The 27,847-nt window shown below is 45.1% G+C and overlaps 1 protein-coding gene across 1 annotated transcript; it reads left to right on the top strand.

Moving 5' to 3' along the window:
- The first annotated feature begins 1,158 nt into the window (after nt 1–1,158).
- LOC149451771 (uncharacterized) lies at nt 1,159–27,367 on the top strand. The gene is made up of 5 exons (XM_089690172.1): nt 1,159–1,306; nt 1,400–1,462; nt 4,523–4,660; nt 18,190–18,558; nt 27,168–27,367. The coding sequence occupies exons 1-5, from the start codon at nt 1,255–1,257 to the stop codon at nt 27,365–27,367; spliced, it is 822 nt and encodes a 273-aa protein (XP_089546298.1). The 5' UTR covers nt 1,159–1,254.
- The last annotated feature ends 480 nt before the right edge of the window (nt 27,368–27,847 follow it).

Raw genomic sequence — 27,847 nt, 5'->3', positions numbered from 1 at the left:
ATGTTTCTCATACTACGGTGTTGGGCCTATTTATTGCATACCAGGGATCATGGGTCAGTTTGAATACATCAGAATACTTGAAGAGGTCATGCTGTCTTATGCGGAAGAGGAAATGCCCTTGTAATGGGTGTTCCAAATAGACAACGACCCTAAACACACCAGTAAACGTGCAACACCTTAGTTCCAGACCAACAAGTTTGACGTTATGGAGTGGCCAGCCCAATCCCCGGATCTTAATCCAATATAAAACGTGTGGGGTGACATCCAAAATGCAATTTCTGAGGCAAAACCAAGAAATAGAGAAGAACTGTGGAATGTAGTCCAATCATCCTGGGCTGGAATACCTGTTCATGGGTGCCAGAAGTTGGTTTACTCCATGCAACACGGATGTACAGCAGTTCTCAGAAACAGTGGTTATGCAACTAAATATTAATTAAGTGATTCAAAGGAATGCTAAATCTTCAAACGTATTTCAGTTTATATAGTGAATGTTTGAGTTTGTAAAGAAGAATACAAACACTGCTATTTATTGGAACAGTCTAATATTCACTTTTCTTAAATTTTTTTGAGGAACAACACAGATTTGATATATTTTTCTTCATGTTTTGATTTGGAATAGAATGTGTCGTGTTCTCAATGCATTTGTGTTTGGAAATAAAAGTTCTTCGAAGGAATTTGAGCTTTAGTCACTCTTTTCAACACGCTGCTATTATTTTCAACACAACTGTACATCCAAAGTCAAAACACAACAAATTAGGGACACGAACGCAATTGTGCCTATATGTGTGGCCTGACACCAGGTAATGGACAGTTGTCATTCAGCCCTTTGGACTTAGCTTTGGCACACAGGTTGTTGAGAAATTAGTAAACTTATGCCATGTTTTAAGGTTGTTAATGTTCCAATTCTGTGTTCTTCTTTTTGTGGAGGAAGAGAGTGAAGAGGAAGCCCACTGTAAGTGCCTTGAATGTGATTGGCTGTTTTCTGTGTGCATTATGTAACTTTGATGTCTGCAATGTGTTTGTTGTGTTCTATCTTGTTGTTTATGCAGCTCCAGCTATGTTGGAAGAGGGGGAGGAGGAGGAGGAGGAGGGGGGGTACATCTTCTCAGGCTCACTGTAAGTGCATTGAATGTGCTTGTCTGTTCTCTGTGTTCCTTGTTGTCCTTGGCTCTCTCAAAGGAGTTGTTGTTCTTTCTTGTTTATGTAGTACCAGCAAGGTTGGCTCCGGTGGAGGAGGAGGAGGTGGCGGCAGCCATGTCTCCCAGGTCACCGGTCCTGCCAGAGACCCCCTCACCTCCAGCTCACTGTAAGTGCCTTGGATGTGCTTGCCTATTCTCTGTGTGCATTATGTAACTTTGATGTCTGCAATGTGTTCTGTTCTATCTTGTTGTTTATGTAGCACCAGCCATGTTGGAAGAGGAGGAGGAGGAGAATGAGGAGGGCACCTCTTCTGAGGCACACTGTGAGTTCATTGAATGTGCTTGTCTGCTCTCTGTGTTCCTTGTTTTCCTTGCTCTCTCAAAGGGGTTGTTGTTGTTCTTTCTTGTTGTTTGTGTAGTTCACGAAAGGTTTTCTCCAGAGGAGGAGGAGGTTCATTTGAATGATTAATATTTGCCGGACTGTAGTTTCTTATCCAAGTTGGCCTTGTTTTTGTTTCCACTACTGCAACTTACCTAGGTGGTTGAACCATTGGTCCAATACTTCATCTGTCCCCCTTAGGTTGTAAGGGTGGTAACTCCGCTGTGATGGAGCTTAGGCAGGACTGAACACACAGAGCAGATGATAAACACACAAAACTTTATTGAATCAGGACAGTCACTCAATTTGGTTTTGAAGGTAGCGTCCAAGTTCCCGGGGCAGAGGAAGAGCAGGGATGGCTCACTAAAATATTGTAATTCGGCCCCAGGAAGAGCAAACTTAGAGTCTCTGCTAAATTGTGATCCAGGCAGGGAAGGGAAAGGAGGGAGAGTTCATTGCCCATCCATACAGGGGTGAAAACAGGTGCATATACACTCACAGTTCCGGCAGGGGTTTTCCTGTCTCACATTGGCCGACAACAGGGGCCGACACTTATGAGCACACAGCAGAGGGTCCACTTCTACAGCACACTGCGACACGTGCAATCCTGGCCTCACAGTATTAGGCAGTGTAGCAGCGGGTACTCCTCCTGAGGTCCGAGTATTAGCAGAGTGTTCAGCTGGTAATAGTCCTGGTATCCCCGGGGTATTATGTAGAGGGCCAGCGGGTAATAATCCTGAGTCTCTCCGAGTATGATACAGAGTGCTCAGCAGCTAATAATCCTGGTATCCCCAGAGTATTATGCAGAGTGGCTGCGGAAGGTCTTGCCTCAGCGCAGACCTCACAGCAGCTTTGCAGTGAATGGAACACCTGGGAATATCCTGCGTTGTCCTTCTTAAGGCTGAGCAGGATGCTCCTGGTTGCCCTGGCAACATCCAGCCCAGCGCCTTGTTGCCCGGGCAATGAGGCACACCCCCTTGACACGGGCCACGCTCTTGAGAGCACGGTCTTTGTTTCTGGCGGGTGCAGGCATGGGAACCCTTGCACCGGCGCTGGAGTGGGGCACGTTGCGACAGGCTGGAGGCGATGCTCTGGAACCCCCTGGTGGGAGGTTAGCCCTCTGTTAGCAGATGTATGGAGAGGTGTGAATCCCGCTGCAGGGGGTCACCTTCTTCTCATCCAGCTGCCTAGGATGGGAAGAAGTGACACTTCTCATCCTGTGCAGGACAACTTCAAAGGCTGCTACAGGATGACAAGGGAGGGAGGGTGAGGGGACCCAGGCACCAGGAGGGGGGTGGGGAGTTCTCGGAGAGCAGGCACGCCGTGGCATCTGCAATCACATGTAGATGGTGGGTCAGCTCCCCCCCCCAGCACTTACTGGGCTGTTTAGGGGGAGGCAGCGGCAGGCTAAAACTCTTTGTTATTCATGGCTAGGCTGATCCAATTGGTGCTCCAGAGTCTGCAGTATACCATGACTTTAAAGTTGTGATCTTGATCCAGTCTGACCATGCTGTGTGACTTCAGTAGACTTAATGCAGCTGTCCCCTGAAAATGTGTCACAGGAGTGCCAAATGAACTACACTTCTGTCATCCACAGGAGAGGTACAGGCAAAAAATCTTTGCCTGGACTTCCCTTTAATCTATGTATGTCAGGCTTAAAGTGTAACTAAACCCCGAAGCCTGCATTCACTCTATCTGGTCTACGCAGACCCTGCACTGACTATATCCACTCTCCCTGGACCCAGAATTCACTCTATCTGGTCTCCTGCAGTAAACAGAACATGGCAATGCAAGTATTTAAGGCCATGCAAACAGCTAAATACCTTTTATCATCACCAGTTAGAGCAGTCTTGTGACTTCACCAGAGCACTGTTTAAACTTTCTTTGAGTATTTTTCTTTCTGCTCTAGGAGGATGTGAATCTTCTGGCCCTCTATGTGAACAGTGCTGATTGGCCCTGTGCTGATCACATGCACCCTCCCAAAACCATCACCCAAAAAGTATAGCAATGCACAGCAAACTGAGCATGTGCATGTGACTACGGATTCAGTCTGTATCAGGTGGTCATTTCAACAAGAGGAGGGGCAGAGAAGACAGGATCAAACATCCTTTTTACACAAGACAGAGTATTAACCCCTTAGGTTACACAGCGAGTATACCAAGCATGATTTACTGCATATACAGACTGCTTGGACTGTTGTGGGTTTAGTAATAGTTTAAGTACTATTGCTTGCTTCCTTACAACACATGCTCAAGCAGTTTTTGGAATACAGCTTCCAATGTGGACCTTACTGTAGTGGCCAGGCAGTTATTAGCTCAATATGTATAGGCCTGTACACATTCATACCTTTCTGAGACCAAGTTCAGCTCTCTAGCACAGCATGGCAAGATAATTGGCAGCAGGTCAGTATTTTGGGGGCCTGAGGAGGATGTCAAGCAGTGGGGCCTTCATGCTGCAAATGCATGAAGGCAAGAAACTTTGGCCTTTTGCCCAAATCTCCAATGACCTACAAACCCAGGATATGTGCCCCCAAATTACACTAGCAGAGGGGTGGGAGAGCTTATCTCTGAGGAGCTTCTCAGCTATTATTGTTTGCCAAGTGTTTTGCGTTGTGCGTCTTTTAATATCCAACAGTTAAGGCCTTTCCCTTGTGTCAACCTTTGAAAAAGTTACAGCTAAGGGTACAGTGGCTGTTAACACCACAACCCCTTACAATATCTGCCATAACGATTGGACTTTGTTAATCTTCATGAGCACACGCTCTTCTATTTGGATGTTCAGGAGCTAGAATTTCCCGTTGGACTATCTTTGAATTCCATGGCTCCCTAGGGTCATACACTATCCCAACTTATCTGGAGTTAGTCTGCACCTTGTGCTTCAAGTCTGAGATAATGTAAGGCTTGGTTTCAACATTGTGTGTGTTTGTAGTAAACGCTTACATTTACAAAGCCTAGAATTAGACTGACATGTGGAGTTCTTTTGCTTTGTTTGTGTTTTGTTCAAGTTTCCTGGCACTCTGAAAGAGTATGGCTGCACACCCGAGCCCCCAGGAAGCAGTGGATGGAGGAGGAGTCCTATTCATCCCTGGAGGAGGGGGAAGTCTCCTCCAGTTCCCCAGAGCCCCAGGACCCAGATAGCCCAGGTATATCCCATTTGTGTGAATGTGATCAACTTGACAATATTTGCTTTAGGACAGTGTCTATATGTGGGGGTGTCACATGAGGTGTGTTGGGTAAAGGGTGGGAAGGCTGGCATATATGACTTATTTTTGTTTGGGATTCCCGATCTGCTCCAAAATACAAATGCCACCTTGCACTGTGCATGCGTTAACCCTCGAGGGGTCATTTGTATTTTTGCGTAGGGAAGGGGAATATTGTATGGACTAAGCCCTTTTGCAGCTAGACTGTCAAAGACTTAGATCTTGTGACATCTTCCTGGGAAGCCTCAGATCTGCTGGCAACCTGTGTCCTTTGCTTTGGGATGCTTGAAGTCCCTCTATTGTAGACCCCAGAAAGGAAAGTGGGAATGGCTGCAAGGGCTGACCAATGAGTGTTTCCACTCTTACTGTAGTGTAAGTGTAGCTATGCTGATGTGTGTGAGCCAATTCCTCTTGTCAAGAGCAAGCCTCTCCAACATTGTAATGCTGGCATCACACCACTGGCAAGAAAGAGTGTTCCTTATCATGTCTGTCAGCTAACATTTGGGTTACGTCCTAAGGTGATCTGAAACATCGTCAATGGACAGCCATAGAGTATGTTAGCATTGGAAGAGATGAGCAGCTTGCTGAAGTGTGGGTGCCAACAAGTAGCCAAATGATTTTGGCTTTAAGATCTTCAGGTTCTGGTCACCTAGTTCAGTAACCAAAACCAAAAGAGGACTTGCCTATGTTGGTTAGGGCTTACTACATGGGGCCTGTACTATGTGACGGTTTAACATCCATGTGTTTATCAAATATCAGGACTCGCATCTTTACTGTGTCTTTTTTTTTGTTGCTCTTCACGTAGTTATACCTCAGGATGCCCCACCTGATATGGGGGAGCTCCAGCCCCCACTGGATGCAGAGGCCAACATCCATCAAGATCAGTGTCTAAACTGTTTACACATATGCATATGTAACGTATGTAGAAGGCTTCAGCTCCCCCTTGTCTAAATTGGTCGGCCTCATCCTGTTTAGGCTGGCCCCCCAAAGAAATAAAACATTCACACTAAACAACACATCAGGCAGATAGGAGCTTAATCTTCACACTTAGACCTGACAGCTGAGTTTGTCTACATAGGCATACATTAAAGTGTTTTTCTAATTAAGAGAGGACAATAAACAAAGAATATGACACAATAGTCAAGCACTAACCTGACACTCCAGTGAACAAAAACCTGCTTCCCAAGTAACAAGTGTTTGTTCCACTCTGGTCTCTCCACCATCTTAAAGAATCACTACAAATAGATGCAGCTTACACATCCAGCTTCCTGGGAGATGGACTGCCTCCCTTCAAGGACACACCTGGTTAATCACGCTGCCAGCTCTATAGGAATCTCTGGACCTGTGTGGAGGGAATTGGTCCACTAGCCTCCAATAGGCTTACATAGTTTGCTCAGCTCTGTGCTCTGGCTGTGCATAATGTGTGTCGGGATCCCCCCACCCCCATGCAGCTACTAGAAAGCTAGGATAGATGCCTTTGGGAACTCTGTGGAGGAGATAGGTGTGGCAAAGTCATCTGTTGTCTTTACTGATGAGATTGCCCTTTTTGCTGTTGCCCACAGATATATTTGTAGTCAGTGAGCAAACACTTTAATCTAGGCCTAAGGATTCCAAGCTCACTCCCATGGCCCATTAAATTCTCCTAGGCAAGAAATGTAAGCTCTGTGTTGACAACAGCATAGAGTTCTTTCAGAATAATGGACAAAGTTAGACAAGTATTGCATGCTGTTGTTGTTTGTTTTGGAAGAAATTGTGTCTCTTTTTTTTATAGCAGATAATACATTTTTGTTTACTTTTTCTACAGTGTTCAACCAGCCATCCACCTCTGTCATCATGACCTGGATGTGCCGGCGCATCCTTTATTTGGAAGAGGCATTGGGGCTGGGGCCTGCTGAAGATGAGCCTGCCATCGTGTCCTATTTTAAGAGACAAGTTTAATTTGTTTTCTAATTATTTTTTTTTGTAATATATTTTTATAAATAAATATTCTATTTATATTTGACAGTGCACTGTGTTGTGGCCTTCTTTAGCCTTTACAGGTAGGCATTCTTCTTCATTACAGTTGTAGCTGATCTGCATGTCCCTAAAGCATTGCAGTACTCAGCTAGCTCCAGCTGCAGTGGCCAATCTTGCTTACCTTGAATTTTTGTTAATGTCCAAACAAAGTCTTTTCTGGCAAGTCCAGCTTTAGGATTGCATGTTTCAAACAGGTAAACCAGCTCATTCAATCCTAAACTGGGATATATAAAGATTGAAGTTGAACGGCTTTCTGCAGTAACTCCCAATCTTAGTTTGCTGCCGCTTGTGAAATGTCACAACAGTTTACACAGAACACTCCATCCACGTTACATTGTTTACATTTGGAGTAGCTCTTCATTCCATCCAGGGACTTCAACATAGCTCGGTGGTGTGTAGTTGTAAAGACTGGCAAAAGGGGAGGTGCAATCAAGTAGATAATGTGTGGGTGGATGGATCCTGTGGGCCAACTCTGTCTAGATGTTTCTTCTCACCTCATTTCTAATTGGGATTGCCATTACACAGAAGCCACATAACTTGAAAGCTGCTCTTAGAAGGACTATCAGTTATGGATGAGACCACTTACATGCAATGTCCCGCAGCAAAGAAGAGGCCCTAATGTGCAAATTGACTTTCTGCTCACCACACACCACTTGGATCCAACTTGTTGCTTATTCACATTTCAGTGTTTTGTCTACAGGAGGTGGGAAGGGAATGAAGTGAGGAGCAAGTGTCCACAGGTACATAAATTCCATAGGTACAAACGTCTAGAATCAAGCAGCCTAAGATCCTATGCTCCCCAACCAATCTCGGGGCAAGATTTAACACGGCGTGTAAAGCAAACTTAGTCTTGGTCTACTTAGTCAAGCATAATGATAGTCCAAACAACAAAAGTCCTTTATCTTATTCTCACAACTTTTAGGTGTCTGTAGCTTTCCTGGGCAGGCTTCGTGTTTGTAAGTCGTGACCTGGTTTTGCACCTGGTGGCCTGGCTATTGACACACTTCTTTTATAGTGTGTGTCAATGTAGTAGCCCAGGGAACGTATTTGGACAGCAGTGTCAGTCTCTGGGGGAGGCAAGTGTTTGATGCAGGAGTCTTCTTCAAAATCAGCATCCCATAAAGAGCAAAGCTAGACAATTTGCAAGTAAGCTGCAATAATTTTTTTCCCCATTTTTGGGAAAGTTAGCCTTGTCCACAAAGTCCACTGAGAATTCTTGGCTCAATTGGGTCAGCCAAATTGAGAGCAGACAATGCCCAACTGCTACATGTGGCAGAGAACTTGTTTGATGTGGAACATCTAGAACTCTGTGAATGACACACCACCAGGTCAAAACAGCAGAAAGGCCAAAGAGTATAACCACCAATTCCTTGGGAAGTGTCAACTTTGAATGTTATTTAGTATGTGCTGTTTTTTGGAGTGTTACCTGTAGCAATTGTGCCCACAGAGAGGGACGTGCTCATCCATTTTGCTCCAAACCCTTCCATATTGTCTCTCTCTCTCCCAAATCCGATTCCTCTGATATACCCCCCCCCCTCTCTCTGTTGAGTGACGTGGTCTGGATGATGACAGATCACAGGCAGCAAACTCATTGGGAGGGCATCATGGCTATAAACCTTACTAGCTGGCGCCCCTCTGTCTGGGAGACTGTTGCTTGGGAAGGGGTTATAAAGCCATAAACCGAACAGTTGCTAAGCTTCAAAAGACATTCCAAGGAATTGTAAAACAGACTTACATTTCCAAAATCCAGTTTTGCATATAATTTTATGTCTCCAAATAGGAAATAATTACACAAACATGAAGCACATATTGGGATGGCTCACTTTAAGACAAGTCGCCTGGTATATTACACACCCTAGCTGTCATATACAGGAGAGCAGAAAATTATATCTCCTTAAGCATCCAAGCAGGTATCTCATATGTAGACGTTTAGCAGAAGATTGTGCGTATTGATCTACTCGTGGATAGAATGTTCTATGTATCCAGGCTAAGTTATGAACCGTAATATAAGCAAGGAGTGATTTTTGGTCATAGCTTGGGTCTCCACCTGCCACACCCACACAAATGAGGCAATTGGTTCTCTGCTTCAGGGAGACACGGTGCTGAGTTCCTAGATAAAGGCTGTGATGCTTGACGTTAAGCCAAGCTGACTTAAGAGAAAACATTAACATAGGAACGAACTTTGGGAGATAAGCCCCTTTTGGCAGTGAAACCTGATCTGCTTAACCCAAGGCAAGTACTTTATCCCTCTAAACTTCTGTTCTCTTTGCTGGGCTATTGTTCTATCTATTCATCTGCTACATCTTTTTCAGAAAATATTTTTCTTCCACCCTTCTGACCTTTTAGTTATAAAGCTTACTTTCTGGAAGTGTTGAACTGTTTTTTAAAGCCCTTTAATGCAAAATAAGCACCCCTGCCTCTGAAGAGCGCTACTGTGTGTGGCTTAAATTTCAGTATATCGCTGCCTGCGTTGACAGTGGTATACCGATGCTTATGCAACCATCATAGTGGTATTGGTGATATTGCCAAGTTGCCTCTTTCTCTGTACAAAAAGGAGGTGTTGGCAGTGTGAAGGGTTAATTGTGTCATTAACCTGACCCAGTAACAATTGCTCCCAGGCTGTCGGAACACAGAGTGTGGTCCATTAGCTGGGAAAGGTTTGTGCAGGGTGCAGCATTGTTACGTACTTGACAGCACTGTTTTAGATCGGCTAGTCCTTCGGTCGCCAGTTTGTTGAGAAGGGCTGGGGTCTGATGATGCAATCAACATTAACTATTTAGAATTACTGGTCGCAACACTAAACCTAAAAAACCTGGGTTGGATTTCCCACGTGACCAACTCCACATTATTAGCCCAAACACATTTGACAATATGCATGACATGTTCAGCCACTTAAAAAAAAATATTCAAAATTTATTTACATCTATATATCTATATACATATGCAGTGCACAAAATTATGGGGGGGGAGGCTATGGGTCTGGCGGCTGGGCGGCTCCTGCTGCGGGGGGAGGGGTATGGGGGGGTGTAGGGCCTGGGAAAGGGTATTGGGTGTAGGCAGATGAAGGGGGTAACCGATAGTGGTGTTGAATAGTTGTGTAAATAGGTTGTGGGGCTGTGAAAGAGTGAGAGGGAAGGAGTGCAGAAGAAGGGGTTGAATGTGTGGTTAGGAGGGGTGTGTTGGTAGGGGCATTGGAGTGTGTAGGATGTGTTTGGTAAGGGTGGTAGTGGTATTGTGTGGTGTGTGTAGGAACAATGTGAGGGGCTATGAAAGTGGGGGTGTGGTGAAGGGGCAAAGTGGAGTGTGAGGAAGATGAAGTGTGAGGGATAAAGGGTTGATCCTGGACCTGGGAATATGGGGGCTGGGGTGGGATGCGTTGAGGGGGCTGCTCCAGAGTGGGCGACTCCTGAATAGGCACCTCAATATATTGTTCCCCTGCTGCTTCCCCACCACTTTCAGCAGGGGAACTGTGTAGCACCATTGGCATTGACTCCAAACAACTACACAAGGGTTGTGAGCCGCTGGTTGATGGTGCATTTTGATCAGGCCCTGCTTGACACAAGGCTCGGATGTCATGCAGCAGGTCATTGTTTTCCTGCAGCATTGTGGTATTTTGCTGCATGATTGCAGTCTGAGCCTCAACTGCAGTGGCAATTCGAAGCAGGGTTGGAGCTGCAGTAAATGTTCAAAATCAGGAGGGGGGCTATAATTCCTCCTTTGCTCCAATAATCTCTCCAGATTGGACACCAGCCTTTCCCCAAGCACAAGAAGGGGTCTGTGTTCAGGTGGATGAGGTGCCAATCCAGCTGAATCCAATGTTGGCTGCAAGGAGAAACAAACAAAAAAAATGTATTCAAAGAGTGTTTAACACACAGCACAAGCATACAGTAGGACAGGGGGCTCATCTGACAACAAACACTAGCTCATGTTCTTGTCCCACCCCTAGGACCAGGTATTGGTAAATGCCTTTCCCTGACATATTACACTGGATGAACATCTGGCCAAAATAAATGATTTGGCTGCTTTGCCCAGACTGATACCTTCCGGGTCTGTAATGTGATTGGATTGGGATTTAGACAAAATGAACAGCTAAAATTCCAAATTGTCACATGCATATCACTCTCTCCAGCTCATGACTAAGCAATGATCCCAAAAAAGTAAGTTACACATCAAGTTGCCAAATCCTGCCCAGCCAGGAACAGTTATACTCTAAATAGGTAACTCATTATGGATAACATCTTTAGCATCTCTTACCTGACGTTGAGGCAGCTCAGATGTTGGTGACGGACTTTGCTGAACTATTGGAGTGCCTGAACGTCCCTGCACCACAAAAACAAAAAAAAGGGCATGAGATTTCACAAATACACATGCAACATGCATTTGAACATCCCCACCCAATTACAGCAGTTCCCATACCCCAACATCGGATGCAGATTGTTCACCCACGGTCAGCTGGGGCATCCAGGTCACAAAGAGCTGAAAATAGATTTCAAGATGATTAGCAACAGACACAAGTTTGGCTGTATGTATGATCTAACATTTTTGTAAAAGGTTTGAGGGTTTGCTCATTATGTTTTTCACAACAGTTTATCCAGAGAAATAGGACACTGGTAGCTACAAGCCACGAGACTGTTTTGGAGTAGAAAGAGGCATGGTAAGGCTCAGGAGCAGGGGCCACAAGAATAAGTGGGCACCTTTCCTGCCAAACAAGGAGGCAGATGTGTTAGGATGGCTATAATATGCCGATAAGCTACTGCAGGCTTTTAGACCTTGGGCTTCAAACATTTAATCCAAAGATATAACATTTGTTAAGGCAACATTCCAAAAAGGCTTAAATACCAACCCAAAATGCTCTAAATCAAATATAAAAGGTGCCACAAAATATTTACAAAGCACAAACGCATGTAAATGCATCCCAAAGAATTGTTGATATAACTGTGGATCTGAAGAGATCAAGACCAATGCATACAAAAATCCTTGAATCACTTTTAAATCATAGGTCTCATGAGAACTCCATGTGAAAAAGAAAATTATTATCTCATGTGCCAGTCTAAAAATATCCAAAAAGATTAAACAGCCTTTCCAGACAATTTGAAGCTCTTTGAGCTACAAATGGTGGGACTACTCAATATTGAACCATACGGACTAAGATTGAAATGCCATTCAAGTTCATGTGTGCAGAAAGGAAGGCATCCCAGCAGTGTTGCCAATATAGTGTATTTGTCAATGAACAATAGATTAGTCTTTATGATGCCTTTTGGGTTTAAGGCGACTTCAAAGCAGAGGATCTGGGTGGATAGGTCTGGCAAAGGAATAGATCTTCCTGCTAGTAATGTGATGTGCCAAGCTCAAGCAGTCTAATTATTGGCCTCATGTTTACATGAGAGGCCAAAAAAGTTATTTCATTTAATTTGTTTTGGGGGGGGGGGGGGGGGGGGGGAGGGAAAAATATTTGCCCCTGGAGATTCCTTATTCGTGACTTAGAAATTTAGCAATTGTGTGTGCTTTTAATTGTGATCTGGCTGTGTTTTTTGGCTTGGGGAAAATGGCTCCAAAAATACTCAGTGTTGGTATGTCTTTGATTTTGCCTCTGCATTTTGAGCTATGGTAAAATGGACGCCATCACTTTAAACTTTACAATTGGGTGAGTAGCTACATTTCTAGATGTTGACCTCTAAAGTTTTACTAGGCTTAAGTCCCAGATGACATGATGAAACAAGTCAGGAGAGGGGCCCACTAGATATTACTGTCAGACGTGTCAGCACAGATATTTTTAAACCACTTGCCTACTGGCCAGTTAAAATTCCTTCCTGGGCTGGACAACATTCACCTTTCAATGCTGTTACACTTTGAATGACAATTGTGGTCAGGCAACACTGTACTCATCTGACATTGTTTTCAGACAAATAGTGGTTGTTTTGGGGGATATTTAATGGCTACTGTGTGTTTTTTTGGTGTTCCCTACAAATACATAACCACCTAACAACGTGGAAAACTATGTTTTTCTTGTTTTCTCTTATCAAATTCTTCAAACAGGTAAGTTTTCACCTTCACTGAGCTGTTGATGAGACAGCAATGATGAGGTGGCACTGATCTGCACTAATGATGGCCACTGATAGGCGGCACTGACTGGTGGCAAGGCTGGGCATTGATCATCAGTGCCCTGATGATCATTGCAGAGAAATCCTCTACAAATTGCCAGTTGTTTGCAGTGCATTCTTCACATTGACAGCATGAGGAAAGTGCAGCCAATAACTGGCAATTGCATTGAGCATTGATCTGCCATGATCAAATGGTAAAGGCCACAGAATTTGGCAGGTGTGAGCCCCCAGGGGCATGCAGGTGGGCGTCATTTGATTACCTCCCTGGACTGTAGGCCAATGACAACTACAGTGCAGGTGACGAGTGTTTAAACACTACTCTGGAAATCAGCATCCGTAGCCTGCCTGGAGGTATTCCCGAGTGTAGCTCGGGGTAAAGTTTCAGTACCATAAGCGGTAACCCCGAGTTACACTCGGGCTTACCATGCGGCGCTGATCCGCGATCCCTTGGTCACTTACCTTGTCCTGTGCTCCCGCAATGTCCCTCCTGCAGTGTCCCCGGCAATGTAATCCGGTGGATGCCGGCATCTGTCATCTGGGTTCCGTCCTCTGCGAGCGTCGGGACGTACAGGGGACAGAACGGCGGGAAAGTTGAAAATTACAAAAAGTGACATTCACAAAAATCACATAATAAAACATTCCTGTACCAAACCATTTCACATACATTTTGTCCCGAGTGCTTTGTCCTGTGCCCTGCCTTCATTTTTACTGTTCTTTCTACCTGGAAACTGAGAAATGTCCATGGTGTCCAAAAAGCGTCCCTTTAGGTCAAAAGCAGTTTTAGACCGGCTAGAGAATAGCGATAGTAAATTAGAACCACTTGCAGAATTGAGTGATGATTCGTGGGGAAATTCGTCATCAGACACTGAAAACGATTTTGCGACTTTGCTCAGTGATGTGCGAACTTGGCGCTATATTTCAAATTTCAGTGTTTTTGGTTTGATTATATTTTTGAATTATTATATTATTTTTTATGAATATTTATTAAATTATAATTTATGATTTCGTGTTTCAAATTTTATCATACCCGGGTTGTTTACTAGACTCTTGTTCGGACAGATTTCAGTGAGTTATTCCTAAGAATTACAGGCCTACAATATAAAGCGCAAAATTGCCATGCAAAATAATGGTACTGCTTTCAGCACCAAAAATCTGAAATAACCATACCGCCAGGGAGGTTAAGGTGCCCAATAAACTCATTAAATGGAAATGTAAACAAGCATGAGCTCTTTTGGTCTTTACTTTGTCCACGTATTTGCCTGGAGACCTGCAGCCTTAAAATGCTACTTACTGATTCCAATAGAATTTGAGATGTTGCCAGTTCTGCCAACCATAGTGTTGACCAAAGTGTGTTTGACCTTCCTTTTGTGTGGGCAAAAACCTGAAGTTGAGCGGCACAATTGGGAAGTGATGGGTCCCTGTAGTGGAGCACATCATTTCCTGTATATTGAGCAGGCATGATATATGCACACCAAACACATTGGATATTCTGGGACTGTCAGAGTTGAGCATTTTGACATTGTTCAGATTACGTGTATGTGTTTACATGTGTGGAATGTGTTTGTGTCTGGGCAAATTTCTGAAGTTACGTGGGCGAGTCTGATTTGGAACGCTCAGGAGATGTCAGCTAATTAGTGATGTTTGGAACTTTATTACTCTGTTTGTTCCCACATTTGGTTTTGTGGGGTTACCTGCTTGTATTGGTCTGGGGAAACTGGGCCCACAACATGTGGCAGGGATGAGACACATTTCTGTGTATTAACATTTTTTCACATTGATTTCTCTACGGTTTTGAGTGCAGTACAGTGAGGAGGCCCAAAGAAATACAGCATGTTGTGGAGATATATTTGTGTTCACACAGAGTTTAGCATTTGGTTTGTTCTGCATTCCTCAGAGGATGCTCATAGGCTTATCCTGAGTGATTATGATTGTTGTAGACAAGCACCTTAATACATACCCAGATCTTCCTCCTGGCCTGACTGCAGTGGGTGGAGCCTCTCCTCTTCCTCCTGCTGATGTTGTGCTGTGAATAGGACATTGTCAGAAGTCTTTGTTCGTCTTGAGACAGGTGCTCAAAATAGGCGGGATCCACGCCATTGATGGCAACATGCCCCTGCTTAGCCCACTCAGCCAACTTCGACTTTAAATTCCGTCTCAGATCACGCATACGCTTCTTGATGTTCGGGAGGGTCTGGCGTACCATCCTGGCCACTGCATTCACGACCACCGCGATCTCCTCCCACAGACGGTCCTTGGCCGCCTGACCGCTGCGGGAGGAGCTGGACCCCAAAATGCCTTCCCACCTGTCCATGAAGACAGTGATCAGGGCCCAGTTCTCAGCGCGGGAGAAGGGTGGAAACTTGGCCTCGGTAGGGGCCTGAGGCCGGGCCTGGCCCCGGCCCCCTCCCCTTGATGTCCCTTCACCAGGACTAGAAGGGGGAGGCAGCAGCCGCAGCTTCCACCTCTTCTCGGAGGGAAGCCTGGCTTCTTCTGCCACCAGCTTGGCGCCCCCTCACACCAGAGCCAGACCCCCGGCCCTCCATGCCCCCCCTGCCAAATGGCCCAGGGGAAGGCCCAGTGCCCCGGCGGACACCACGGCCCCCCTGGGTCCATGGCCTCTACGTCCCACCATGGGAGGACAAGTGGGCAGGGGGTCTGGCTGGGTGCTGTTTGCAGCAGCACCAGCAGGAACCTATCCAACCAGAAGAAATATGAAACACAAAAAAGTGACATAAGGGCAAGGGTTAGGTGTCTGGCCTCCAAAGACAGCCCTGGAAGAAGGGCCACACTTACCAAATAAAATCCACCCGAGATTTTAGGAGCTGGCCAGGGAAGACGGAGGATACGTCAGCAAACTGCAAAGAGAGAAAAAAGACAGAAGGGCCAAAGTCACGCTTCCGCTCTCCAAACACAGCACATGCCCTAGTGGGGACCACACTTACCAGAATAACTTGCCCCTTCTGGGGGTTGGGGGTGGGGGGGTGGGGATACGTCAGCAAATTGCAAAGAGAAAAAAGACAAAGGCCAAAATCACGCTTCCGCTCTCCAAACAGCACATGACCTAGTGGGGACCACACTTATCAGAATAACTTGCCCCTGCCGGGGGGGTGGGGATACGTCAGCAAACTGCAAAGAGAAAAAAGACAGAAAGGCCAAAGTCACGCTTCCGCTCTCCAAACACAGCACATGCCCTAGTGAGGACCACACTTACCAAAAAAAACTTGCCCGTGCCGGGGGGGGGGGGGGGGGGGAAATACGTCAGCAAACTGCAAAGAGAGAAAAAAAGACAGAAGGGCCAAAGTCACGCTTCCGCTCTCCAAACACAGCACATGCCCTAGTGAGGACCACACTTTCCAGAATAACTTGCCCCTGCCGGGGGTTGGGGGGGTGGGGATATGTCAGCAAACTGCAAAGAGAAAAAAGACAGAAAGGCCAAAGTCACGCTTCTGCTCTCCAAACACAGCACATGCCCTAGTGGGGACCACACTTACCAGAATAACTTGCCCCTGCCGGGGGGGGGTGGGGAGAAACGTCAGCAAACTGCAAAGAGAGAAAAAAGACAGAAGTGCTAAAGTCACGCTTCCACTCTCCAAACACAGCACATGCCCTAGTGGGGACCACACTTACCAACTCACGATTGTTTTGTGAAGGGGCCAAAATCTGGAGAGAAAAAAGGTCATACATTAAGAGCAAAAGTCTTTCCAAAAATGCCATTTTTGGCCAGGCAAACAACACATTATAAGATAAGTAAATGCTTTAGGCACTGGCACATTACAGGTGCTACAAGCAGCTTAAAATGAGCTAAAGCACATATACAATTCCAAAAATGTGTAAATTAAGTAGAGAAGGATACATTTGTTTTCACATAATAATTGTCTAGCATATTTGTAGCTGTTTCTAGTAACAAATATCAGTAAAATTATACTTTTAAATAACATTGTAAGCTTACCTTATAAAAGCTTGTAGAGCACATCTGCTGCATGAGAAGACTGACTTTCCACGTGCTCTCATTTATAGTCGTGCGCCAGTGACGCATATTCACGTGCCAGTGACGCACTTTTGCTCATCATTTCCATGTGCGCATAAATAGGCGTGAAATCAGCCTAGTCTTCGTGGGTTAGAGATGGCGGGTATGAGTTGGGAGGAGAGGTTTGCTGAGTTGGATGAGGCAGGTAACTACACCACATGCTTTGGTGCCCTTGCGCCAACCAAGGCTCTTTTTACCAAGAGCATATTTGGAGAATATGCGGGACTCTGATATCCGGCATTGGTTCCGTTTAGGACAAGAAGCAATTCTGTACCTCTATGACCTCATAGAGGAAAAGATTGTGCCTACCACAAGGCGCAGTCATTATGTATCCGGGATGGTCAAATTGCTGGTGACCCTCTACATTTTGGGTCGGGGCAGCTTCCAAACCACCGCTGGACTTGTAGTTGGATTAAGTCAACCAACCGTGTCCAGGGTTTTTATGCAGGTCATAGATGCCATTCTTGACCTGGTGACACAATTTATTCACTGGCCACAAAATGAAGATGAGTGGAATGCTGTGAAGGTGAATTTCTACCTCCGGGCACAAATGCCACAAGTCCTGGGTGCGATCGATTGCACCCATGTTGCAATACAAGCACCCAGGAGAGAAGAAAGAAACTTTTGCAACCGCAAGCAGTACCACTCACTCAATGTACAACTGGTTTGTGATGCCAGACAGCGGATTATGAGTGTCAACTCAGCTTTTCCAGGGTTGGGCCATGATGCTTTCATCCTCCAGCAGTTGGGTGTATTCCGAAAATTTGACAGTGGCCAAATGCCAGACGGCTGGCTTCTTGGCAAGTTATTGTGTGTGTTTGTGGCTACACTTGAACTATAATATTGCATGCATGTTACCATAGCTGATATATGCCCAGGACCTGCAGTTAGGAGGCCACTATGCTTGCCAATCACAGCAATAACATGATCATAAAGCTAACCTTTGCACACATACATATAGCTCTTTCTCTGGCCCCACTGAGAACTGTGCTGGGAACACCCTCTCAGCCCAGCCAAAGATTCAACTTACGCCATATAGATGTGGATTCTAGGCCCTAAACCAAAAACAAGAGGATACATATATGCACCAATCAGCAGATAATGTGGGAAAGACATAAGTAAGGTCCATGTATTCCAACACTGACTTCATGCTCTAAAGTACTTTGACATTCACATTGTACAAAACGTGGTCACTGTACAATGGAGACAGGCTATCAATTGTGTCTAGGTAGAAAACAACCTTAGAAATAATGTACGGTTTGAACGTCTATATAATATATAACCATACTAATGCAATAACTTGACTACATTTGTTCTTTTTTTTGCAGGGGTTGCCGGCTATCCGCAGCTGACGTGGCTGATGGCTCCAGTCAGGTACCCCCAGAGCCTGGCCCAGAAAAATTATAACAAGGCTCACATCAAAACAAGAGCCATCGTGGAGCAGACCATCGGGGTGCTGAAATCCCGATTCTTGTGTTTGGCCAGGCCTGGGGGTGAGTTATTATACTCTCCTCAGAAGTGTTCCAGGATCATCCTCGCCTGTTGCCTCCTACACAACATCTGCCAGGCGAGGAATGATTCCTGGGAGACTTCTGAGGAGAGGGAGCCGGAAGTCCGTCAGCTGCGGGTGTCCCGAAGGTCCAATACGGATGATGGGATGGCCACGCGAACTGACCTGATCACCCGCTACTTCACATGTACGTATTCTACCATAGGTAGAGATTAAATTTGTTGCAGTTGCAATCAATTGGGTCCTTGTTTTGGTCTTGAACAATCGTTATCTTAAATTAAGTTATATCTTTTCAATCCATTGAATTGGCTAGTATATCTGAGGTGGGAAAATATTAATCTTAGTAACAGACTACAATATTACCAAGAATAATCCACACAAGGATGGCAAAATACAGGTCTTATTTATTGAACAAGAAAGTAACAGTTTGACAGAGCATATAGAAATTGGAGAGCAAAGATTAGACCTAATGTAAGTTCGTCCTCAAAGTTAGAGGTTTTCCATTTGATTTTTCCAACAATCAAACTCCGCAGATATCAAAAAGGTAGCTGCTGACTTGTCAAATACAGACACTCAACGCTCCCTCCATCCAGCAGGGTACTCACCATGACTGGTTTTATCAGCCATCTTCTCGCCCTGGCACCACCATCTTCAATGTGTGCCCCTGTCTGTGACAGCTTTTGGCTTCCTAAGCAGGTGCCCACTACACATGCTTGAGTAGCGCTGCAGTTTGGGAATGGTCCCGTAGTCTTCAGGGACCAGACACCTCCAAGAAAACAACGGAGGGGGTAGTAGGGCAATTTACAATTGCAGCACAAGCGGGAGCAGGTACCTGTCCCATTCAAAGACTCTATATACAAAGGTGACAATCCTTAACCAGGAGCGGGAGACATGCCTTCAAGCGGAGTTCCACCCAAAAGGGGAATTTCAACCTCTAAGTGTCTTTTCTATCACTGGCTCAAAAATGGTAAGAGGGGCCAAATCTGCCAATGAGATTTATACTACTCGAAAGCCAACACCCATTCAATGCTCGTGAACCAGCCCATATTGTTCTCTGGCCAAGAAGTTAAAATTTTTAAATTAGAAGGGGGCATCACTTTCAAACCCCAGGAAGTCCTTTGCTACCGTGAACCCTACAAGAAGTGATTTGCTCCTCCAGGGGGGCCCACTGTATTGGCAGGAATCTTCATGTCCCAGGGCAGCATCACAGGCCACGTGGGTCACACTTTTGGGTGCAGAAAAATCAGCCATTTTGCACAGTCACACCACTCGTGTCTGTGCTCCGGCTTTTTTCCCTCCCTAAATCACAGGGGTGACTTATGCAAGAACATCCTTTGCTACAAGAGGTCACTAATGGTAAGTCATCTCACAAACACCCTGCTGTATCAACTGATTTGCTTGTTGCCTTGCAACAGCCGTAAATGGCATGTTTGCAGACTCTCCCTCCCACGGACACAGATGTTAACCACATGCACTCCTGAGGATTTCACCCCTTCCTGACCAGGCCATTTATAGCATTAAAGCAATGCATTACTTTAACGGACAATTGTGTGGTCATGCAACGCTGGCCCCAAATGAAATGTAAATTCTTTGTATCCCAGAATTTGAGCTTTCATTTGTAGAAATTTTGTGACCTGTGTGTTTTGTAATTACTTGTGCTAGATCACCCAAGCCATTCACTTTTGTGACTCAAGCAATCTTTCTCCCTTTTTGAGATTAAACATGTCCATTTCTGTAGTGCAAAATGTATTCTGCTCCATGTCTTTGCTGCCTAAAATCACAATACATGTAAATTTTGTTGCTGCTGTGAATGTTCGAGTGTCTACAAATGGCAGACTATATCCTGTTTTAATGATGTTATTTGTATTAGTAATGGTGGTGAGCAGCAATTTATAGCGGGACTGCGGCAGACATTCTTGCCACTGGGGGGAATTAACTTGCTGTCCCTGACATCCCCAGTGATCACTGCTGACCAAAAAGCACTGGCACTGTACTAATGGCACTGGGCAGGAAGGGGTTAACATGTGGGGCGAGGCAAGGGTTACCTGTGTGCCGTTTTACTCTGTGCTGTGTCTGTGTGCTTCACTGTAAGGACACTGCTTAGGATGGCTGTGCTGGGCACATCCATCCAAAGCAGTATGCACAAGCTGACAGGGAGGAGAATTGTCTTGTTTACATGCAGTTATCCTCCCATCAGAGATGCTCGGGAATCAGCGGGCACAGCCAAGTCATCAGTAGCAAGGACCCAGGGATTGACAGCCGAGGAAAAATGGCAACACGGCCAAGGTACGAGCACCCATGACGCCCTGTAGCAGGATACTGGGTAGAGGGTGGGTGCCAAGCATTGGTTGCCATTTTAGCCAGTGTGTAGTCAACATGACCAGTTGTCCTGGCCAATCAAACATTACATGAAGAAATGCTGTGGCTTTGGGAAAGAGAGTGAAGAGGAAGTAGAACAACTGGCCAGTTGGGCCTATTGTCTGTGCCACCTGTAGATTTCTGAAGGAAAAAACCTCTGCTATGTATCTAAAATGTGTTAATCAGCTGAAAGAAAAAAAACTGCTGTAGGAGAAGGCAGATGGCGACCCTGGGAAGCCTGTTGCAATTCGCTGTCTGACGTCACAGGTGGGTTTGGAAAAGTGATCTTAACAATTGTTCCAAACTACAATAATAAACATGTAAGACTAATGCCGGCCATAGATGGGTTGAAAATCAGAACATTTTTAGAACGTTGGTGGTAACTTCGGCCCATCGAACAACCAATTTTTCTTTTTGGGTTTTTTATTTTGAAGATCAGCCAATTTTCAACCCGTCTAAGGACTGCTTTACCTGCTCTGAACAACCGCTTGCCACAGAGCAGCCAAGATCATTCATTTAGCTGCTCCCATGCCAGCATTCCTTGGCCCCTCTCTCCTGTCCATTGCTCCCCGAACAAGCACCTTGTTTTGGTGTGATCCCAAACACTCCTTCATGAGCCACGTATACCAGAGAGGCAAGCTTTTCAAGCACATCATGAAATCAGGATGGGGCTCCACTTCAAGTAAGCATTAGTGTGCCTGGGGGAGGGGGGGACCTTTGGCCTTGCCAAACACAGTAGATGCTCCAAGAATGTTTACTTGAACTCTTGAAATGGTTAAAAAGGAAAGACACTCTAGATAGCCTGCACTGAGAATTGACTGTCATGATGACATATCAATGATTATTTGCTCTCATTTTTTCAGGAGTGGTACTGCTTGCGGTTGAAGCTGGTAGAAATCCACCTTCACGTCCTCCACTCACCTTCACTTGTGGCCAGTGGATATTTTGTGGCCCCAGGCAAGAATTGGCATCGAGGACCTGCATAAAGACCCTGGCATGCCAGAGGTGGTTTGGAAGAAGCACAGCAATTTGACCATCCCTTTCCTCTATGTTGGTTTTAGGGGTGCAGAATTGCTTCTCGTTCGTGAAAGGACTGTCGCCGGATATCAGAGTCCCCATATATTTTCAAGATACGTTTTAGCCATGTTGGCTTATTTTTATCTTGAGTCAATTAAAGACTATTTTTTGTTACCTTAAAAAAGTGTCAGATCCTCTTGATTGTATTCCCAAGACTTCAGATGGCCAGATAATATGCAATCTGAGGAAAAGTCAGTGCAATGTCCTCCACATGTAGCTAAAGTCTGTAATAGGAGGACCTACCAGAACAATGCATTCATTTGGAGTGGGCCAGGCCCATACAGTACATCATGGAGGCTTGCTATGAAGGAACATTAATGTTTGGATACTTGAGCTCATGTGGTTTGTTCCCAAATATTTCTGCCCATTGCAACGTATTGACTATTGCAGCTCAATAAAGATCAGGCATACAGAAAAGTGTACCTTGTCCATAGAATAGCCACTGGGAGGTCCTATCTGGGCACACAGATCTGGCCTATGCAGAATTGTGGAAAATACCAATTCGGTCTGCTTTATAATATGAAGGGGTTAGTTCACGCTTGCTTCAGGGGAAACATTACGAATTTTGTTATTTTTCATAGGAAAACGTGGCCGATCCCTAGATGTATTGAGGTACATAGCAGAGGTTCAAGATACTCCATAGAAGAACTTATTGTTCTTCCTAACTATACAGGTGGCACAGACACAAGCATACACCCAGGGCCACTGTTAGATATCACAGGGCCCCATACAGCATACCTGACAGGCCCCCACCACCAGAGAAAATATCCATATATATATATATATATATATATATAGTAAAAATACACAACATTTTCTTCACGGACACAATCACAAACAAATTCCTGTTCAATCCAAATGATAAAACTGTACTGAGTTAATAAATCAAACGTTGTGTAATTGAGGGCTCATTCACATGGGTGCTGTGGCCTGTAGAGTGTGAATCAGTGTTTGGTTTTTGTGGCTGTCGCCATTAGCATGCAACCTATGTTACACTATGTGAATACTGCAGATCCTAATTTGACAAGCATATGGTTGCAGGTGTACAGCCCTGAACACAGACAGTGAGCATTCAGGGCCACTTCCCCACGCCTTCACACTTGTCAGATTAAAACCTGTGTTCATACAGCTGCTGTGTCCCCATAGTGTAACAGGTGGCTCTAGCCACATAAACAACCCACTCATTCATGCTGTACAGGCCAGAGGACCTGTGTGAATGTGGCATTTAGTGTTTGTTATATATTTTTTTTCCCAAAGCCCATTGAATTCAATGGGCTTCTTAACATGTGGAAACATGCCAAAATACTGCAGGCATGTTATTTTCCAAGTGTGTTGCACCTAACCGCACAGTAGTGTGGTGCCATGTGTTTTTGTGGCTGTGAATGGGGCGTGTGTAGGTGCAATAACGTTTTCATCATGGTACCTGCGCACATCTACAGAGGGCATTGTATTTCTTTGCTGTGCTGGAAAATGTGTGTTCTTGCATGCGTTTCTGCACCACCAATGGTGTGAACAAGTCCTAGGGGCCAGTTCACACTATAGAAACAGTCTAGATGTGTTCCTGATGGGTTTTTGTTCATGCCCTTTTGGCATGCATGTTTAGTGTGTTCCAGTACATTTTGGATACGTTTACATTGCATTTTTATATCCCTTCCAGTTAGTTTTTTCTATTTTCTTTGTATTCAATGTAGTTAGGGACATGTGCGCTTTAGTACATTCAAGGACGTTTCAATGTGTTCCAGTACAGTTCTGTGCAGAAACAATGCAGCGTGGTCAACTTTGTTTACAGCACCTGCAATGCATTGAAAATGCAAGCGCTGATGTGAACTATGACATTGACAACCACATAACCTTCTGTGCGTTTGTGATGCCGAAAAAGCAACTGAAACACATATAGTGTGAACTGGCCCTAAAGGTTATTAGAGGTCAGGGAACGGGACTGACCAGGAATTGTGAATTCAATCAGACTAGTGGTGAGATACAATCAGTAATTGTAGAATAATGTGAGATCTGAGCTGTAGCTGATAGAAAATGAGACACATTCACTTGATCAGTAACTAGATAGTTAAAGAGTGGGGCGTTGATCCATAGATTTGCATATGGGACAGGTGATGATGGGGTGGGGGAGGGGGTCAAGTTGTATAAGGAGACAGATTTAAAAGAAGAGAAAAAAGTTACAATGAAATATACACAGCATGAAACTTGCACATTTCCTAATTGGCAGAAGAACAGTATGCAGGTAACATTCATCCACTTTCTAGTCATTAGGCAAAATCATAATTGATCAATATTCCTGGCACTGACACAACCCAGAAAATTGATCTCCATTTTTTGGGATGTAGCCATGACTGGGATTAGAACCCATGACCCAAGTGCTGTAAATTCTGAGCTCTAACCACTAAACCACTGTGGGAGACACAGTTTGAGCTACAATGTAGAATAGTTACATTGTTTAAAAATGATAACGCGAGCGCTGGTCAAATGATATAGACTACTAAAATGGTATTACACAAGATAAATATAACCACGAACAGTAGTGCATGAACTCGTGAAAGGTCATCTACCCCTGTGACAGTGTACCGCTGCACCCCCAGATGTGTGATGTGTATAACCCATGCGCATTAATACTTTTATGGGATGGGTAAAGCGAGCGCTCATAAATCAGCTGCTGGAACACTCCAAGGAATCACTAGACCTCATAACATGAATAATAAATAATATAGTGCAGCGCTGTAATGCTAAAATAGAAAAAATAGAAAAATAAGTAAATAAATAAAAGTTCAGAGTGTTCTTTATAGTATAAAATGGTTGCAAGCAAGAGTGCTGTGAAGACCTCCTCAGCATTAAATAAGTGACTGGAACCATATAGATAAAATGCGCACTCACCGACCATGCATTAAAAATGCACATGTATGCAATTATTTATCCAGGTAATCGGCCAGGCATATGGATTAGCCAAACGTATAGGTCATCCCTCTCAGGTGAAACATCAGCCTTGGGTGCAGTGATATGCTTCTAGGTCCAGAGAGCCTTCTTGCCCAGAGTGTTAAGGTAGGATAAGCTCCCTCTCCTGGTTGCAAGGTGCCCTAGGAATTGGCTGCTGTGAATCTGGAACCCTCCAAGAAGAGGGTCAAAAACAGAGAGGGAATGCCGATAGTGTAGTAGGTTCAAACTCGATTTATTTGATCAAAAGTAACATACTAACCAGGGTTACGTGCATATACAGACACTATCAGCATTCAAGCGGACAGGTGAGAAAGATAAAAAGGTATATAAAAATAAATATACATGCACTAACCCGGCAAGTTAAAAAAGACCGCCGGACCTCCTCATGGTCCCGGCGATACAGGAAGTCACACGTGCTGCTGGCTCCTCCTGAGGCCTTTCGTGCTACGGCACTTCGTCAGAGGGTGGACGCCATCAGTGCAACATACATATACAAAAAGACACACAAAGAACTACTAAGCTCAAAGTGAGGAAGGAGGCCCTGGCGAAACCTCCCTAAAGAGTTAAACACAGAACGTGGCAGTCATGAGGCAAGAAATGTGCACATTCAAGCAGAAGTTGGAGCACCTCTCTAAACCTGAGAACATGCTGAGAATGGAACATGAAGACCGGACGTGCTGAATGCTGCTATGGGCATTTGGCCAGGAACTGTGGCCGGTCTGAGAACAAGAGCACTCAGAGGCCACCCTTAAATTAGAGGTTCCCAGGGCAGGGGGATGACCAAAAGGCCAGAGAATATGGTTGCGCCGAGTCCAGTAATCAATGCCTTACAACCAACCAAATGGTTCCTTGCTTGATACTGGGTCCGAATTCATTTGGGGATCACCCTGGTCCCACTCCCAAATCACACCACTATCGCAGATCTCTACATGGTGCCCAGCCACTGCATCTCTAGGGCCAAGCCAGAAATGGAGGCCTCATGTGCCCTGTTGCAACCTGCCATGGCCTCCCTGAACAACGAACAGTACCAACAGCTGCTGTATCAATTGGCCATTCTTTTCCAGAACTATCATCTTCCTGAGCAGTGTCTTCTTCATCAACTGCTGAAGAAACTAGCCCTGAAGACTATGGCTGTACTGGGGCAATGGACCACCCAATTCACATGGGGGATGCTCCACCCATCCAGGAGCAATACTGTCATATTCCTCAAGTACTATGCAAGAGGTTAAGAACCTAATCCATAATATGATGCAGAGTGGGATAATCAAAGAAAGTTGCAGCCCCTCGCTCCAGTCCTCCTAATACGCAAAAAGGTCTATAGTTTGGGGTTTTGTCTGGACTATCGCAAGTTGAATTCCTGTACCCATCGGGATGCCTACCTCCTCCCAAAGTGCAACTCGTTACTTCTCTACACTCAGCTTGAGAGTGGATATTGGCAAGTCCCAGTGAAAGAACAGGACCGGTAGAAAACTACTTTTATAACCCCACTGGGACTGTTTGAATGCAAGCACATGCCCTTTGTGTTGAGCAATGCCCCTAGCATTTCAACAGATTGATGGAAAGATGTTTGGGGGACTACAACTTTGAGATTGTGTTAATTTATCTAGATATTATCTTCCAAATCGTTCAAGGGCCACCTACGGCACCTGAACCCAAAGTTAAAGCCCAGCAAGTGTGTAATGTACGTTGTAGAGGCCCCCCAGATCTCCCCAGACCCAGCTAAGGTCCAGGCAGTTCAGGAATGGCTACCCTCTAAATCTATCACTGAGCTACGCTCCTTAAGGATAGTGGGGTAATACAGGAGGTTTATCCCCAAGTTTGCACAGATCGCCATGCCGCTCACCCAACTCCTGAATGGACAGTCCACCTTGGGAAAAGGAGGGTTCTCCCTGTAAATTCAGGTCCAGTAGCAACTGCCACACCAACAAACCTTTGACGCTCTGAAGCAGAATCTCACATCTGCTCCCCTCCAGGCCTACACTGATTACTCAAAGTCTTTCTGGGTATACACTGATGGGAGTTTTCAAGGCCAGAGGGCCATTCTCTCACAAAAAGAAAATGGACCCGTAAAAGTGATTGCCTACATGAGCCACAGCCTGCCTCCCACTGAGTGTAATCCCCACAATTATAGTTCTTTTTAATTGGAACGGTTAGCTCTGATGTGGGCTATTACGGAAAAGTGTGCAGAATATCTTACTGGGGTTAAAATTGAAGTTAACATGAATAACAACCTTCTTGGTAACCTATAAAGTACTTTGTTCTGGGTGTTGGAACAAAGGTGGGTCGCCTGCCTGGCCCATGTCAAGTACAAGATATATTACAAGCCAGGGAAGTTTATTAGACATGTGGATGCTCTCTCCCGCTATCCAGTGGCACCAGTATTGCATTTTTAAATTTCTTTGTGCTTCCTCCAAGTCCTACAGCTGAACTCCGAAGCAGAGGCCGCCGAGATCCACATTCTGGATGAGTGGGCCCTGATCAAGCAGAAAGACCCCGATCTTGTTCGAATACAACAACTCCTCGCGTGGCAGCATAAAGCTGCCTCGTACAAATGTAAAAAATTATTAGACACAGTGAGGATGCTGGTGAGGAAGTGGGATCAGCTGGAATCTTAAGGCAACGTACTGTATCGGCAGACACGTATCCCTACCAAAAACAATGGAACATTCTACAAATTGTGTTCACTCAATCACACATTCTTTAGATCTTTTAACTGATGCATGCCTCTAGTGCGGGGCAGGCCACACCAAAGCCCTGGTCCAGAGGTATTTCTATTCCCCAAGACTAGTGGAATGGGTGCAACAAGCGTGCCATGAATGTGCCACATGCACAAAGCCACCCAAGAAAAGAATACTCCAATGACCATCACTACCTTGAAGTCCTCTCAGCTGGTGACAATGGAATTTCTCACAGTCTCCAGCTCCCCCTCTGGGTTCCGCTATGTACTCATCTTTGTGGATCACTTTTCAAAAGTTCACTGCAACAGTACCCACCAGAGACCAGACAGCAGCAGCCACTGCTAAACTATTTTGGAAACACATGGTTCACCCTTATGGTTGCCCCAAACACATCCTATCAGAACAAGGCTTGAACTT

Source organism: Staurois parvus, unplaced genomic scaffold (assembly GCF_062004578.1).
Source record: "Staurois parvus isolate SC_StPar_1 unplaced genomic scaffold, SC_StPar_1.0 ptg000520l, whole genome shotgun sequence".
NCBI lineage: Eukaryota > Metazoa > Chordata > Amphibia > Anura > Ranidae > Staurois > Staurois parvus.
The sequence above is the reverse complement of the archived record's forward strand: the minus strand, read 5'-3'. Positions and strand labels throughout refer to the sequence as shown.

Bases quoted from the DNA above. Each gene is read 5' to 3' on its own strand.
- LOC149451771 (XM_089690172.1), top strand. From the start codon at position 1,255: ATGTCTCCCAGGTCACCGGTCCTGCCAGAGACCCCCTCACCTCCAGCT. The intron at 4,661-18,189 runs GTATATCCCATT...TTTTTTTTGCAG, and splicing joins CCAGGACCCAGATAGCCCAG to GGGTTGCCGGCTATCCGCAG. The intron at 18,559-27,167 runs GTACGTATTCTA...GCTTCCTCCAAG, and splicing joins GATCACCCGCTACTTCACAT to TCCTACAGCTGAACTCCGAA.